General features: G+C 41.3%; 1 protein-coding gene across 1 annotated transcript; it reads left to right on the forward strand.

Moving 5' to 3' along the window:
* The first annotated feature begins 202 nt into the window (after positions 1-202).
* UGDH (UDP-glucose 6-dehydrogenase) lies at positions 203-14,096 on the forward strand. Its single transcript, XM_082758709.1, has 12 exons — positions 203-378; positions 705-873; positions 3,249-3,350; positions 4,660-4,860; positions 4,950-5,147; positions 5,641-5,788; positions 6,659-6,753; positions 8,612-8,742; positions 9,456-9,589; positions 10,554-10,645; positions 10,735-10,845; positions 11,507-14,096. The coding sequence occupies exons 2-12, from the start codon at positions 712-714 to the stop codon at positions 11,615-11,617; spliced, it is 1,485 nt and encodes a 494-aa protein (XP_082614835.1). The 5' UTR covers positions 203-378; positions 705-711; the 3' UTR covers positions 11,618-14,096.
* Positions 14,097-14,961: the final 865 nt, after the last annotated feature.

A 14,961-nucleotide genomic window follows, 5' to 3' on the forward strand; every position in this document is an offset into this window, starting at 1 on the left:
CTCGGAGCTGCCCGTAGCCCCTACACAGCGGGGAGCGGCCGCGGAGACCCCATGCGGGCCCGGGGGCCCTGCGGCCCCTGAGGGCGGGGCGGGGCGGGCTCGGCGCCTGAGGTGTCCGGCGCCCATTCGCCGGCGGGGCCAGAGGAGGGCGGGAGGAGGGAGGAGGCGGGCGGGCCCCGCTCCGCTCCGCTCCGATCTGCTCCGCCCCGGCCCCGCGGGAAGGGAGGAACCGGGGCCGGGCCTCGCTCGGCTTCCACGGCATGAAGCGGCCGCCTCAGCCCCGCGGCGGCCCTTTAAATAGTCGCCGCCCGGCTGGCAGCGGAGCGTCGCGTTGAGCTCGCCGAGCATCCATCGCCTCAGCCCCGCTGCCCGCAGGCTGTAAGTGCCGCGGCTGCCGGCCTGGCTCCCTCCCCGGGCTGCGGAGGCCGCGGCCGAGGCGCCTCTCCCCTTCCTTTCCCCTTCCCTTTCCCTCCCTCCCCGCCCCCGGCCCTTCCCCGGCTGAAGGGGGGTGTTTGTGCTGCGGGGTGGCCTCCAGAAACGCCTCCTGGGCGCTCAGGATCTGGAAGCTTTGCCTATTAATTGTGCCTCGCATTTAGGATCCAGCTGCACGGACGCGCTTCTTTGTGGCAGCCCGGCGGCGGAGCAGGGATGCTTTGAGGCTTCCTGACCCCCGCTTCTCGCCTTTCCTCTCCCCTTCTTGCCAGAGCAATCATGTTCGAAATCAAGAAGATCTGCTGCATCGGAGCCGGCTACGTCGGGGGGCCAACCTGCAGCGTGATCGCCCAGATGTGCCCCAACATCACCGTCACCGTCGTGGACGTCAACGAGGCCAGGATCAACGCCTGGAATTCGGACACGCTCCCCATTTACGAGGTAAAGGCATCTCCCTGGCATCTCTCCTTCCAGCCAGCCCTGCGTCTGCTTCCCTTGCACCGCATGGCACTTCCTCGTGGCCCACCTCTGAAGCTCGCTCAGAGTAGCACAATGACGGCCTTCAAAATGAGCGTTCTGGAACAGCCGCTCATTCAGTCAGATTTTGGAAACAAGAATTCGGTATCTGGTGTGGGAGGGTACTTAAGGGTTATCTACCAATGGCCTAGTAATGACAAACATCACTGTTTTCCTAGTGAGTTGTGCTAAATCATGCTGACTTTCTCCTGCAATCTATTTAACCATAACGTAGTGCTCTTACTCAGTTATAGATATCTGCTGTGTTATTGCACAATATTAATGTGTAATAGTGGGTGATAAGCTTGTTCTGTTCTGAATGCTGCCAAAATCCAGCCTGTGCTGCCCATCTTAACCATGTTGTTAGATGAGGATGGTCATGTTCCTGTCTTACTTATACTATAAACCTCCAGTTTAGCCTAGGGATCTTAGGACATATTAAAATGATTTCTAAAAGCATCATACTGTTTTTTCCTTTATTACAGAAGGCCTTTAATTTGAAAGTGTAGTAAGTACTTCCCTAATGCTCAAAAGGATTTCTGCCCTTCATTCTTCTCTCTTCTTCTTTGTTTCATGAGATATAATTGTTCTAGGTTCAGGTTCCATTCTTATGTGGGAATGAAAACTTATCTCATTTGGCTCCTAATGACAAGGTGCTGTTACTAGCAGTTACTGCTTCTTCTGGCTATAAGAAGTCTTCTGAATCCTGTCTGTGCTGTAACACTTAGTTTGTAAAAGTAGTAAAAAAAAAAATAGTGCGACTACACAGAGATGAGCAGACTTCCTTTGTCAAGCATATTCAAAGGAAAATGTGTGTAATGCTCAGATTAGCAGGCAAGACTTGAAAAAAGATTACAAAAGGAAGTACTTCATTTGGTATTAACACGTAGACTACAACACTTAGAGTTTAAGTAAAAATAATCTTGGCTTTTTTTTTTTTAAAGCTAAAAGCGCACACAAGAAAAAAACTAAACAGCACAACATCTGTTTCCTGGCACTGTCCTTTCCTTACAAAGAATGTATAAAAACTGCCAAGAACTAGTTCAGACAGTTGTAAATTTGAGTCATTGCACACAGAGGTTTTTGTATTTTTTATTTCATTTTTTTTTCTTCCCAGTGTCAGAAGGTACAATGAAATTCTTTCACTCCCTATGAGCTACCTCTCTATTTACATCCCAATAAAGCTATAGATGAAATATTTGATGGGTTATTCTGCCTATGTTGACCTTTCTTTTCCTTTTCAGTGAGATATCTGGTATAAAGTGAGACAGCAAAAATGCCTTGCATAAGAAAGCTTCTACTTCATTTTCCTCTCTCTCCCTACAGTGAACCTTTGCCTTCCTGGCACTTATTCAAATACCTCATGTCATGATAGGCATCTCACAAGTTAGGGACTTGATTGCCAGGTTACAGTGCGTGTGAATTTATTATCAAACAGAATATAAAGGCTTCTCTTATCTATGACAAACATATCTAAACTAAAACATTCTATAGTCCATCCTAGTACAGAGGCTTGTTCGCGTACACATGACCTGCTCCCCTTGCCTGAGTGGAGGTGTTGAGGGAAGGAAAAGTGTTCTAGCACTGTCTGTGTATCTGGAAAGAATCTCATCAGATTGTGCCCATGATTCTTCCACACTGCAGGTGTGGTTCCTGGATAAATTTAGTATTTAGTCTGGTAATCTGGTACAAATGTGTGGTAGACACAGGAGAGAAGGACAACTCCTTTTGTCAATCCGTTGCCTCTTTCATTGGAGTTGAGGTTGTTAACTAAGTGTAAATTGATTCTGTGGGGTTTTTTTGTTATTAAATAGTGAATCAGTTTATTAGATCTGAGTTTACTGGTTTGGGAGATCATGGAATGTGTAGCTGAGGGACAAGGAGAGTTGCAAATGCTTTTTTTATTCCCTGCAGCCTTGGGAATATTGTAAGACTTTGTTCCTGAATCTACTTAAAGAACCTGTAGAGTGATGTTAATTGTTGTTCATGGCAGTAGAGCTAAGCATGTGAATAACTGGAGCCTAAAACCTGTTGTGTAAATAGCAACTCAGTGTGGCTGAAATCTGAGACTGTTTTGAGTGTCTTGACTAAGAAAAGGGTTTATTTATTTTTGCCCTTGTATAAAGCTACATAAGCTTTGCTTTACATTTGACAGACTGAAAATATGCCACACTGAGCAGAAAAGTCTCTATCTGAAATTATATGCTGCCTGTTTGGGCATGTAATTCTACTGTTCTGTATGCCCCAAAAGACTAATGTACTGCATTAACCATAACTGTTCTTTTTTCTGCTCTTTTCAGCCAGGGTTAAAAGAAGTGGTAGAGTCCTGCCGAGGAAAAAATCTCTTCTTTTCTACCAGTATTGATGATGCCATTAGAGAAGCTGACCTTGTATTTATTTCTGTAAGTTTAGGGGGTTGTGTATGTTTGTATCTTATATGTTGCTTTTTTATGTTGGGAAGAGGCCTTTGTTTTATCATATGGGTTCACTTAGTCATGTCACTGTCACAGATTTCTCCTTGTCTTTCTGCACGCTGTGGGGAAGAGCAGTAAGCTTTTTATTTTATCTTTATCTTGCACTTGGTTTCTTGTAGCCAGCAGAACACTTGGCAGGCCAACAGGCCTTAAGTCAAAATGATAATGCTGATGTTTAGCTTGGTTAAGTATTTGGGGCCCTAGAGCAGGATTTGGTGCAGATCTGTCACTGTAGTGTACTGAAGGCCATGGGAGTTTGATATGATTCTGAGACTGGGATGCAAAATCATATAGTGAGCACTAGTTACAAAGGTGACTTACTTCTAGAAGCTGTGTATTGATGGTAGGAGCTGGCAGGAATTTTCCTTAATATCCTTTAGGAGGCCCTAATATTTTTAAGCTGTTGACATCTCTAAGAAGCAGATCCAGTCAAACATTAAGCAGTGTGACCTCTCTTAGTAGAGAAGGTTGTACCCAATGCAGAGTCCAGAAGGACTGGCTTCTATTCATCTTGGTAGGCCACAGCTGAGACTTGTTACTAAAGTCCTCTTTTCTTGAGATCCTCTCTTTGTTGGGCACCTCAGTGCAGAGCTCTCCTGATAGTAGTTTTCTCCATTCATGAAGGCTAAGATGAATGCTACTTGGCTGGAATATTGCCACTAATACAACCCATGTGTGGCCACCTGGGTTCCTGTAACTGACTTGTAAAATCACAGCAGTTCTTGTGTTGTTGCTATTTCCTTGAGTTTCTAATAAAAAAGACCCTTTGTCTTAATCTAAACATTTTCTTTTGTGTATAAAGTGATTTTCAGCAGCTCTACACCTAGATTTAAAACCAATGCAAAGTGGGTTTAACTGCCTCACTAGTTGCAAGACTCTAATAATGTGAATTTTAACACTTCCTATATTGGACAAGAAAAAAAAGTCTGTCTGTAGCAATAAAGAAATTATTGCTGTGTCCAGGATAAGGCCTAAGCTTCCTACAAGCCTGCAGAGCTGTTATGAATTGCTTTTGTTTAAATTGTTTGAATAGAGGCCAGTGAGCTTTCTTTGGAAGACAAGATGGGTAATTGAGAAAGCTAATCGCTGTTCATCTGATAGGGCGACTAGAGTAATTGAGGGGCAGAACCAAACTGGGTTCAGGGAAACAAAGTGTCTGTCCTAACACAGGACCAACTGAATAGGTGAAATTGAGAGACCTATGATGTTTCTCCTCTGCCTATGTATCTGTAACTAGGTTAACACTCCCACAAAGACCTATGGGATGGGAAAAGGCCGAGCTGCTGACCTGAAATACATTGAAGCTTGTGCTAGACGAATTGTACAAAACTCCAATGGCTACAAAATTGTCACTGAGAAGAGCACAGTGCCAGTTCGTGCTGCAGAGAGCATTCGTCGGATATTTGATGCCAATACAAAGCCTAACCTGGATTTGCAGGTAAGCATAATCTTTGAGTTATGTTTTAAGGGTGCTGGCTTTTGCTTTTTAGCTGTTCTTTATTTTACGCTTCACCTGTGTGCTTGCAGGTGCTGTCTAACCCAGAGTTCCTCGCAGAAGGAACAGCCATCAAGGACCTGAAGAACCCGGACAGAGTGCTTATTGGTGGAGATGACTCTCCAGAGGGACAGAAAGCTGTCCGTGCCCTTTGTGCTGTTTATGAGCACTGGGTGCCCAAAGAGAAAATCCTCACCACCAACACCTGGTCATCAGAACTTTCTAAACTGGTTAGTACTACTCAGCACTTGTCTCTGTAGTGAGTGAAGGATGCAAGTGAGATGAAGCTCTTAAGCAGTTCACTGAAACTGAGTGATGTAGCTAGGAAAGACAGACAGGGTTTGGAGGACCCAGTGGATGTCAAAGGATATTCATCTTTTCCAATGATCTTGGTTGATCTAATAGATGATATCAATTTTCCATGAAATCCTTGCCTCACATTTATTGCTGTGTTATTACTAAATAAGCCATCAGTACTGCAGAAGCTGACTACCTTCATGAAATGTTTCCAAGTCTGCAAGTTAAATATTAAATTATTCTACTTAGATCTCATTAATTGGCATTTATTTGCATTTATTGGCATTGCTTATTACCATTTAGTCGCTCAACAGAGCTACATAGTACTGGAGGAAGAATTACTTTAGTATCTCACTCATTGACCTGTGGGCTCTCTGGTTTCCAGAGGAATTAAATTTTCTATACTGTGTTTTTTCTTATCTACAGGCAGCTAATGCTTTCCTTGCCCAAAGAATCAGCAGCATTAACTCAATCAGTGCTCTGTGTGAAGCTACAGGGGCAGATGTTGAAGAAGTAGCAAGAGCTATTGGAACAGACCAAAGAATTGGAAATAAGTTTCTGAAAGCCAGTGTTGGTAAGTGGAAACTCTTTTTTCCTCCTTTTGGGCTTCCATTTATTACTGCGATAGGTCTACTAATAGTGTTTTGAAATACATAATCTGATAATCTAAAATCTTCTACAGCACAGAAAAATATTGCTGTGAAGTGCCAGCATAAAAACACTTCCTGGTGAAATGTCTAGGATGGAGGGTGTTCTAGACTGGGTAATGTGAAGCACAAAATCCACACAAAATAACCTTATTAAATTAACCTCTTTTAGAAATCCATGCAAGAGTGGAAGCATACAGTAAATACACTTCCAAATCGTATTTGGTTATTATAATTCATCCTACAATGTGTTGCTTCTGGAACTCTGAGCAAAGTTCTAGGAGTCAAGGATCTTTCTACTCATTATTTCAATTCTCTCTTTGCTGTGGTGATCTTCTGATTCTCGACTATGATTAAACAGTCATTTGGGGCTGTGGGGAAGGGGAAGAACCTAACCTCTGCATGCTTATTCTGAGAAATAGTCGTATGCATCTCTAGGTGGGGTGTGAGCAAACCTAGGAGCTTGTCTACCTTCTATTGATAAAAAATATCCTATTATCTAGAGACTCTTGTGATCCATTGAGACAGGTTTAAAACTTCTATTGACTTAATGGGATCTGAAGCAGACATTAAGGCTTTTGTAACTGATGAAGTAGCTCCAGGTGTTGGACTCTGAAAGATCCCTAGGGGTTTTCGTTTGTTAGCAGTGACATCCTGGGGGGATGGGGGGAAACAAACAAAAAACACCTATAATGCTGACTGTCAGTGATTGCCAAAAACTACTTGATTATAAAGACTGTTAGAATAGTACCTTACTAATGCAAGCCACCTGTAAAATAACAATCTTCTTTTTTCAGGGTTTGGAGGTAGCTGTTTTCAGAAGGATGTCTTGAATTTAGTGTACCTTTGTGAGGCACTGAACTTACCTGAAGTAGCCAGATACTGGCAACAGGTACAAGTTTCCTTTTCACTTTTTTTTTTCCATGGGGTGTTGTTTCTTCAGCTCTTGAGTATTGTCCACATGTACACTCTGTAGGCTTTATTTGGAGTGAATTAACTTGTCTGAACCAAATGGATTGGGAAGTTGTTTGGAAGTAGCAATAGAAAATGCAAAGTACACGTGTATCTGAACTCCTAGTTCTGGCTTTGCAGGAGTCTATTCCCCCAAAAGTGAAAAGTATTCTTTTCTAATTATCTGAAATGTGGCTGGATGTTACTCATAACTCCTCAAACTTGTGAAGTTTAGTCATCCTTCAGTTTACTCAGCATAAAATGAAAGCAGACCATCCCTGGAGCAGTGGGAGCTGCAGGAACTAACCACAGTGACTTGATAATCTGGTGAAGAATGGTAAAACTACTAGTCTTTAAAGAGACAAGAGACAAATTGGTTTGGTTCTTTGTCCTCTGAGATCATAAGGATACTTCCCTTATGCAACCTAGCTGAAGTCTTGGCAGCCCAAATGTGTATGAACACTTATGGCTTGCTCTGTATGGGGTGATTTTTAATTAGCAGTGAACCCTTTAGGCTTATGTTAACATAAATGAACTAGTTTAAAACTTTTATTGCTTTTAAGTTCTATTACTCTGGTTTAAGAGTAATTCTTTGCAGTGTTTCCATATGACTTAAGCTGTGGACAGATCAGACAGAAAGACTACCTTATCCTAACCCTGCAGCAGCCAAAGTGCTGTGCTCACGTAGTGTGTGTGATCCCTTACCTGCACCTTCTTCTTCAGAGCACTGTCAGCTTGCAGAGGTCCATCTGTCCCAGCCCACAGTGCCCAGGTGCCCACGTAATGCGCATGGGCAATAAGCAGCTGTGAACCCAGTCCCTGCAGCATGAATATGGCACTGTCAGTGGACTGAAGTCTTCTTCACTTGACAACATACATAGAGAAAGAAATGTATCCCTCTTGCCCTGTCACCTGTTAGGCTTATGTTCCCCATCACCACATTACCCTGTTGACTTGAATAATCTCCCTGCTTTTATTTCCTTTCCTCAAAGAAACCCAGCTCACCAATATCCTTCTGTGTTGTTTATACCTTATGTTGCATAACATCAGCCACCAGCTATGTTAAGCTTCTGTTAATTCCTGCTCTGAGTTGGATTTTACTTTCCTATTGATTTCTGACACTTCCATGTCAGTTCATGGTAAACATTGACTAGGTGGGGAACCTGCCTTCCCTGTTCTACCAGCGATCTGGTGCCCCATGTGTCCAAGGCTGGGGATCAAAGTTTGAAGCAGGCTGGGAGGAAAGCACTAGAGCAGCCAGGCTGAATGAACCTGCTTCTGTGTAATAACAAAACCAAGACACTTTCAAGTCTAGTTTAATCACACTAGTTTTATGCACTGAAATCAGTTAAAGCGTATTAAAAAAAAATAAATCTAAAGTGTTCTCACAGCAAGGCAGGTAGGAAAGTATACATCTGGCAATGGGATGTCCATGTGACATTAGGTACTCCTAACACTGAAACTGTTTTCCATGTTTCTGCCCAGAATGAACAGGTAGTAACTTTTTTTTTTTAACATCACAAACCAGAAAAAGCCTAGCCTTTGAACTAGCTGATACAAGATGGGGTGTGTATGTATATAAATGCATTTGTAGTCACTGATTAAAATTGTATTTATCTCAAGGTGATAAATGAACTAAACTTACCTTTGGATTATTTATGATGCTGAGTAAAAATACTTGGCTTTCTCTTTCAAGTCTCTTTTAAACTTGCATGGCTAGTTTGGCTTCGATTATTAGCAGAATCCAGTTACGGTGTAAAATGGCTCTCTTTTAAACCACGACGTTTTTATAATTTCAGGTAATAGACATGAATGATTACCAGAGGCGAAGGTTTGCTTCCCGTATTATTGACAGTTTGTTCAATACTGTCACTGATAAGAAGATTGCTATTCTAGGGTTTGCATTCAAAAAGGATACTGGGGATACCAGGTAAGACGGTGAAATCAGCGTGCTAATATGGATTCCCTACTCTTGTTACAGCTGTGCAGCTAAACCAGCTCAATTCTGTTAATGAAAACAGATCAAATATGGGATCCTTAACCTCTTTTTGAATGAACTGCTTTGTTTTATGGGTAGTGGTTCCTAAATGGGTGAGGCAACTGATTCTTGATCTCTGTAACATACCTGAATCATTCAGAAGCTAGAACAGATAACTCACTGTGTTTAGTCCTTAACTTGCACGGGGAACAATTGTTTGAGTCTGTCCTTCTCCACAGTAAAGAATGCAAATATTTTTTCAACTGACTCTAAATTGCTATTTGAAAACAAAATTTCAGCTTTGTTTCCCCAAAGATGTTTAATTCCCTCTTTCTGTAAAGGGCAGACTTGATGATAAAACTCTCCCCAACTGCACACTTATGAGAGTGATGCCTCGTTACTTATGGTCAGTAGGAGTGCTGGGGCGTACTGTCTTTCTTACATGATTCAGTGAAAGAGATGAAAGCTTTTTTTATATTTTTCTTTTGTATTATTCTTCTTGGCCTCCCTCAAGATCTTTAATTTATTGTTGGCATGGATTATCACTAAGACGTTTAATGCAAAACCATTATAAAGGCTCTGGCGTTGCATATCATGACACTTGAAGATTTGCATTATTTAGAACATAACATCAGGTTCTTCAGCTGTTTAATTCTCTTCCCTAGGGAGTCATCCAGTATCTACATTAGCAAGTATTTAATGGATGAAGGAGCAAAGCTCCACATCTATGATCCCAAAGTACCTAAGGAACAAATCATCTTGGATCTCTCACACCCAGGTGTCTCAGAAGATAACCAAGGTAAGAATGCTCATGTAAAGTTTCCATGCACCCTGCAACAAGAAGAAACCCCCCACCCTATTCTCAAAATATGCAAGGCCTGTTTAAATACCGTGTATTCATTTCACCCTGGCAATGATGTGCTGCTGGTTACACTTAAAGTAGAAGATTGGTGTGGTTCAGAAGATTACTGTAACGCATCTCCCTTTGCCCTTAGCCTTTATAGGCAAAGGCTAATTCTGTTCTATTGTATCATTTCTTTTAACAAATACTCCTTTGAATATATGAAAGAGTTTTCTCTGCATGATTTAAAAGAAGAGAAACAAGAAGGTCCAGTAGTAGGAGAGATTAGTGTTATTCTGTGAACAACTTCGTGTGCTGAATCCTATCTTGCCTGCCCATATAAAGCAGAAGTAAATAATTCCAGAATTCATTGTAGAGCTTTCTCCTGGGTTGTTTCTAGTGGTGAAGAGTGGCTGGAAATGACCTGTGGTGAGGAAGGTGTGTGTTATTTGACATGTCCTTGAATTTGAGGATGATGGGAGGGTTGCCTCTAGGCAGCTGCTGAGGCAGGTATGATAAAGGCAGCCTTTAGTGTATGCAATGAGACATGTATTTTCTAGTGCGAAGTGAGCATTGAACAGCAACTGTGGTGTGCTGGTGTTGTATAGTCTATAACCTTTGAGAGTTGGCATCTGACCAGTTGATAGCAACTTCCAGTTCTAGAAATGCTCCTGACTGTGTTTAAATCAAATCTGAGTGCTTAATTTCAAACATCAAAATACCAGATTCTCTTTGGACACCAGATATAAATGTAACGAAAGCAGCTTGCGACTTTGTTATTATTTAATGACATAAGACATCTCTAGATAAGTGACCCAAAACTCACCTTGTTTGAATAGGGTGACAAAGACTCTCTTTCCATGAGTGCACCAGATTGCCACAGATGTGTGCAGAACAAAACTTTATTTTCCTTCTGTTACAGTGTCTCGGCTGGTGACTATAAGTAAAGATCCTTATGAAGCCTGTGATGGTGCTCATGCCCTTGTAATTTGCACTGAATGGGACATGTTTAAGGTAAAAATATCATCTTTAAACTTAACTAAGGGAAAATAAACAGTGTCAAGCTACATACTTATTCTGTATGCTTTAATTGCTTTTTACAGGAGCTGGATTATGAACGTATTCACAAGAAGATGCTGAAGCCTGCATTTATCTTTGATGGTAGGAGAGTTCTTGATGATCTTCATAATGAGCTGCAAGTCATTGGCTTCCAGGTAACCAGCTGGGTGATGCTTCTGGGGTTTTTCTTCTGCTTCTGCACAGTGAAATGATGGAATAGCAAGGGGGGAGGGTAGGAGAAACTGTTCTCTTCAGGAGAGGCTTTAAATTTAAATCAATCTGTACTTAAGTCTCTGTTCACTAGTGCGCTTTTCCTCCAGTACCTTTCTGGTACTTTGAAAACTCATACTCCTAAACACCAAGCTATGTTAGACTCTGCCATCAACATTCAACAGTATAAGCACGCCTTGAAAAATGTCTAGTAGAGACAGAATTTGTGACAGCACAGTGACTACTTCTATCATGGCCATAGACTTTCCCTCTTGATATTTTTTCCTTTTTTTTTGAACTGATAGTCTTATGGAAGATAAGGCGCACAAATGCTTAAATTTGCAGGATGCAGCTCTTTAGATATGTGAAGTGGGAACCCCTGAAAGGCTTTTTCTTTTCCTTTAACTTTTTGCACTTTTATTTTCAGCCTCTGTATTAATACTTCCATTAACTGTCCCTGGGCACACTGCTTTATAGCTTCTACTATGCTAGCGTTCATCAAATGTAGTCATCACCCTGGCTTTAGTTTCTGTATTCCTCATAATTCTGCCTATATGACTCTGCTACTTTGCTGTGCTCACTTGCTAAATGTGCTTTCTCTTTCAGATTGAAACAATTGGGAAGAAGGTGTCAGCCAAAAGAATCCCTTTTGCTTCTTCTTGTGAAATTCCCAAGTTCAGCCTGCAGGACCCACCTGTCAAAAAGCCTAGAGTATAATGTTTAGTAGGTACTAAAGGAACTATGTGGACCTTCTTAAGGATAATAACTGTAAGCCTATGCTTTTTTTAAGGAAAAATATTTTTCATAAACTAAAAGCAATTTTACACTAGAAATGGTACCCGGTACATGTGAATTCAGTCTATTTTCAAATCTCTATTTTTATAGCAATTTTTTGGTTACTGATGATGGTACTGACCTGTTTTTAATAATGAAACAACCTTTTAAGTGGAAAAGTTACCATCAAACTGCAAATTTTTGCTTCCAGAAATGTTCCTAAATTGCACTTTAAATGTTTCAAGTGATGTGAGGGGGAGAAAAAAATGGAACATCTTCTTACTTCAGTCCAGTTGTAGATAGTGATCAGGAACTTTGGCCTTGCTTTTTAAAATTTTCCTCTGGGGTTAATTCTTTCCCCTGTTGAATGCCTGCTTTAAATGGCAGTGGAGTCAAATTTGCTTAGAACTCCTCTCTTAATAGGTTTGGGTTGAGCCCTAACCCAGAGCTGACTGCAGCTGTAATGCCCTGATCCTGACTGGGATCAACGGGCACAGGTGTGGTCTGAGCTGCATCTGTTGGGAGGCCAGGTAGTTTTGCAGACATCTATCATGTCATTGGCAGTGGACTAGCAGCCATGAACTGATCCACTGGTAAATCTCGCTTGTGATTCTTGGTTGTCTTGCCTACATTCCATGTGCAGCACGTAAATTATTGAGTTAATCAGATTCCTGGGGCAAGTTTTTCCTCGGTTACCACAATACAACCCATCTTCAGCAGAGGAGCATTCTGCTTGCTGCTTGTCTGAACGTTGAATTTAAGCAGAATTACCTTAATCCAGTATCAGCCCAAGCAGAAAGCAAATGGTAGCTTCAAAGCTACCTGATGGTTATTTTTTTTTCCCGTCCTTTCTGCTTATACTTCAACTGAAAGCAGCTTTCTTAATGAATCTGCAAAACTTATCCTCTGCTGTTCAGAAAATAAAAATTCAGCCCCATACGTTAGTCAGCTTTCTACCTCATTTAATTAGCAGGAATTAATGGTTCCTATGTATCTTGATACTTTTGCCTTTACTTTATTTTTACTTGTTTTTATTCTCAATTGGCCAGTGCTATTAAAATCCTTGAGATTATGAAGTTTGTGTTTGGCTTGTTGCATGGGGTTGTGAAAAGGAGTGCAGTTCTAGAGAAGGATGACCATGAACCGGTTTTGAACTAGAAGGCATATAGAAGTCTTAGCTGAATAATAGTAGTGTTGGGATGTCTTTTTAAAAAATAAATAAATCCTGTAACTAGTCACAGAACACCTCCTGGTTTTATTCAACAGCTGTGCCTTCAAGTGTGCTATGTCAATAGTTGTACTGGGAGCACAAGATCAGCGACTTGGTAATGAGTCCTGTCATTGTAACTCTTCACCCACAGCAATGCAGATGCAATGTGAGCTTTAGGACAGATCTTTGAAGACCTCAGGAATTTCTACACCAAACTGAGGAGACAATGCAAGGCAGTGTTATCTGTTCTGGTGGCAATAGCTGTACTCCTGTGCCAGATGCCCTCAGATCCTGTACCTCAATGGCTTCTAGAGGAGGACTTGCTAAGTAGCAATTGTTCAGTGCTTTGGGCAAATGTGCCTCAAACTTTTTGCTTATCACAAGACTCTTGTTTGAATATGTTATAAGATAGCCAAAAAGAGTGGAAATTATGGGAGCTTAAACTCCAACTATCTTCCATCAGGACATCTTTTCTTCCTGATTCATTAGTGCTGCTTTCATGCAACACCCAGAGAGCAAGGACAACCCTGTGGTACCGTTGTGGTCTGTGTAGTTGTAATCAAAAGGGGAAATCACACCCTTTGAGCAGGCAGACACCTTCTGGGCTTCCCCCAGCAGTACCAGAGGGCAAGCCAGTAACTTCTCCTTGGGCATTAAGAGGTTTGAAGTAGAAACATGGAACACTTAAAAACTTCCTCTGTGAAAATCACACTAATCTGTGGGATGACTCTAAACCGGGGAGTGGCAGATGGCTTTCTGGAGATCACTAGGTGGTGACTGGTACTGGTGTTTCTCTTGCTTTCTTCAGTCAACTTTTTTCATCCGCTGCATTCCTTCAGCGGGACACTGGGCTTGTGGGATGAGTCAGGTTTAGCAATCTGAACAGCTGGTGGTGCATGCCTTCAGGATACCAAATACCTTGCATATATGCAAGAGAACCTTGCCACATGCCAAAAGAAACACGTTCAGAAGCTTTTGCAGCACTGTGAATAACCAGTTATCCTCTTCAGAGTATGGTTGCCAGGGAAATAGAGTTGGAGATGACTTGTGTTCCTGCTTCGAAGGGTTTGTGCTCACAAGTAATGCATGAGGTGGTTCTTAATGCGATTGAGTCTGTGTCTATGGGATATTAGAGCATGTAACTCTTGATGAGAATTGTATAATATGAGTAATAGACTTCTGTGCTCTGTTTTTTGATTTTTTTTTTTTAAATAAAATATAATCCAACATTAATATGGCTTTCCATCGCAAAAGCGTGACTGTAACAGCTGAAGCAAATGTGGTTTAATGCAAGCCTACTAACAGCATATGGACTGCACGTATGCACGGCCTTACTCAACATGTACTTAGACAAATCCATGTGCCAGACAAGATGTACTGCTTTTTCTTCTGTATGTATTTAGCTCTTAGTCCAGCTAAAACTAGTCTGGTTCCTGGCATGAGGTAGTCAAGAATACTGCAAATGAATAGAACAAACACATTTCTGACCAAGCCAGGAATAGTTAGAGGAAAACTTTCCTAGCAGCTAATAACTTTATAACTCTCTTCATCCCTTAAAGTTCTTCTGTTGGAGGTGATCTAGAATTTATAGTATTCTATAATCTTGCTCAACAACTCAAACTTTAAATGAATTGTAAAAATAATGCAGGAAGTAATGGGCTACCTATCATTGCTTAGTGTCACTTTTAATTACTTTTTTTCCCCTCCCGATTCCAAGCTGAGAGTTTTTACTGCAAGTTGATCATTATCTTTAATAAGAGCTTGTCCCATGTTATAGTAAAGAAACATACTTTTTTAATTTTTATGTAAAGGGGACAGCAGTATTATTCCCTGATCAAGTAGGGGGGGGGAAAAATTAAAACTATTCTTAAATGAACATCTGCTTTGTTGATTTAACCTAGAGACTCTAAGTCACACATGCAGCAATTCTCCAGTCAGCTGCATAAGATTTAATTATGCTTCACACATTGTAGTAGACTGATATAATGATGCTAAAAAAAAAAGCTGTTCTCTTAAAGAATCTGTGTCGATTTGAGATCATATTCCCAAAAGTGTTTATTTTCCTGCTTGTGAGGAA

This window comes from Aythya marila (genome assembly GCF_965140915.1).
Source record: "Aythya marila genome assembly, chromosome: 4".
NCBI lineage: Eukaryota > Metazoa > Chordata > Aves > Anseriformes > Anatidae > Aythya > Aythya marila.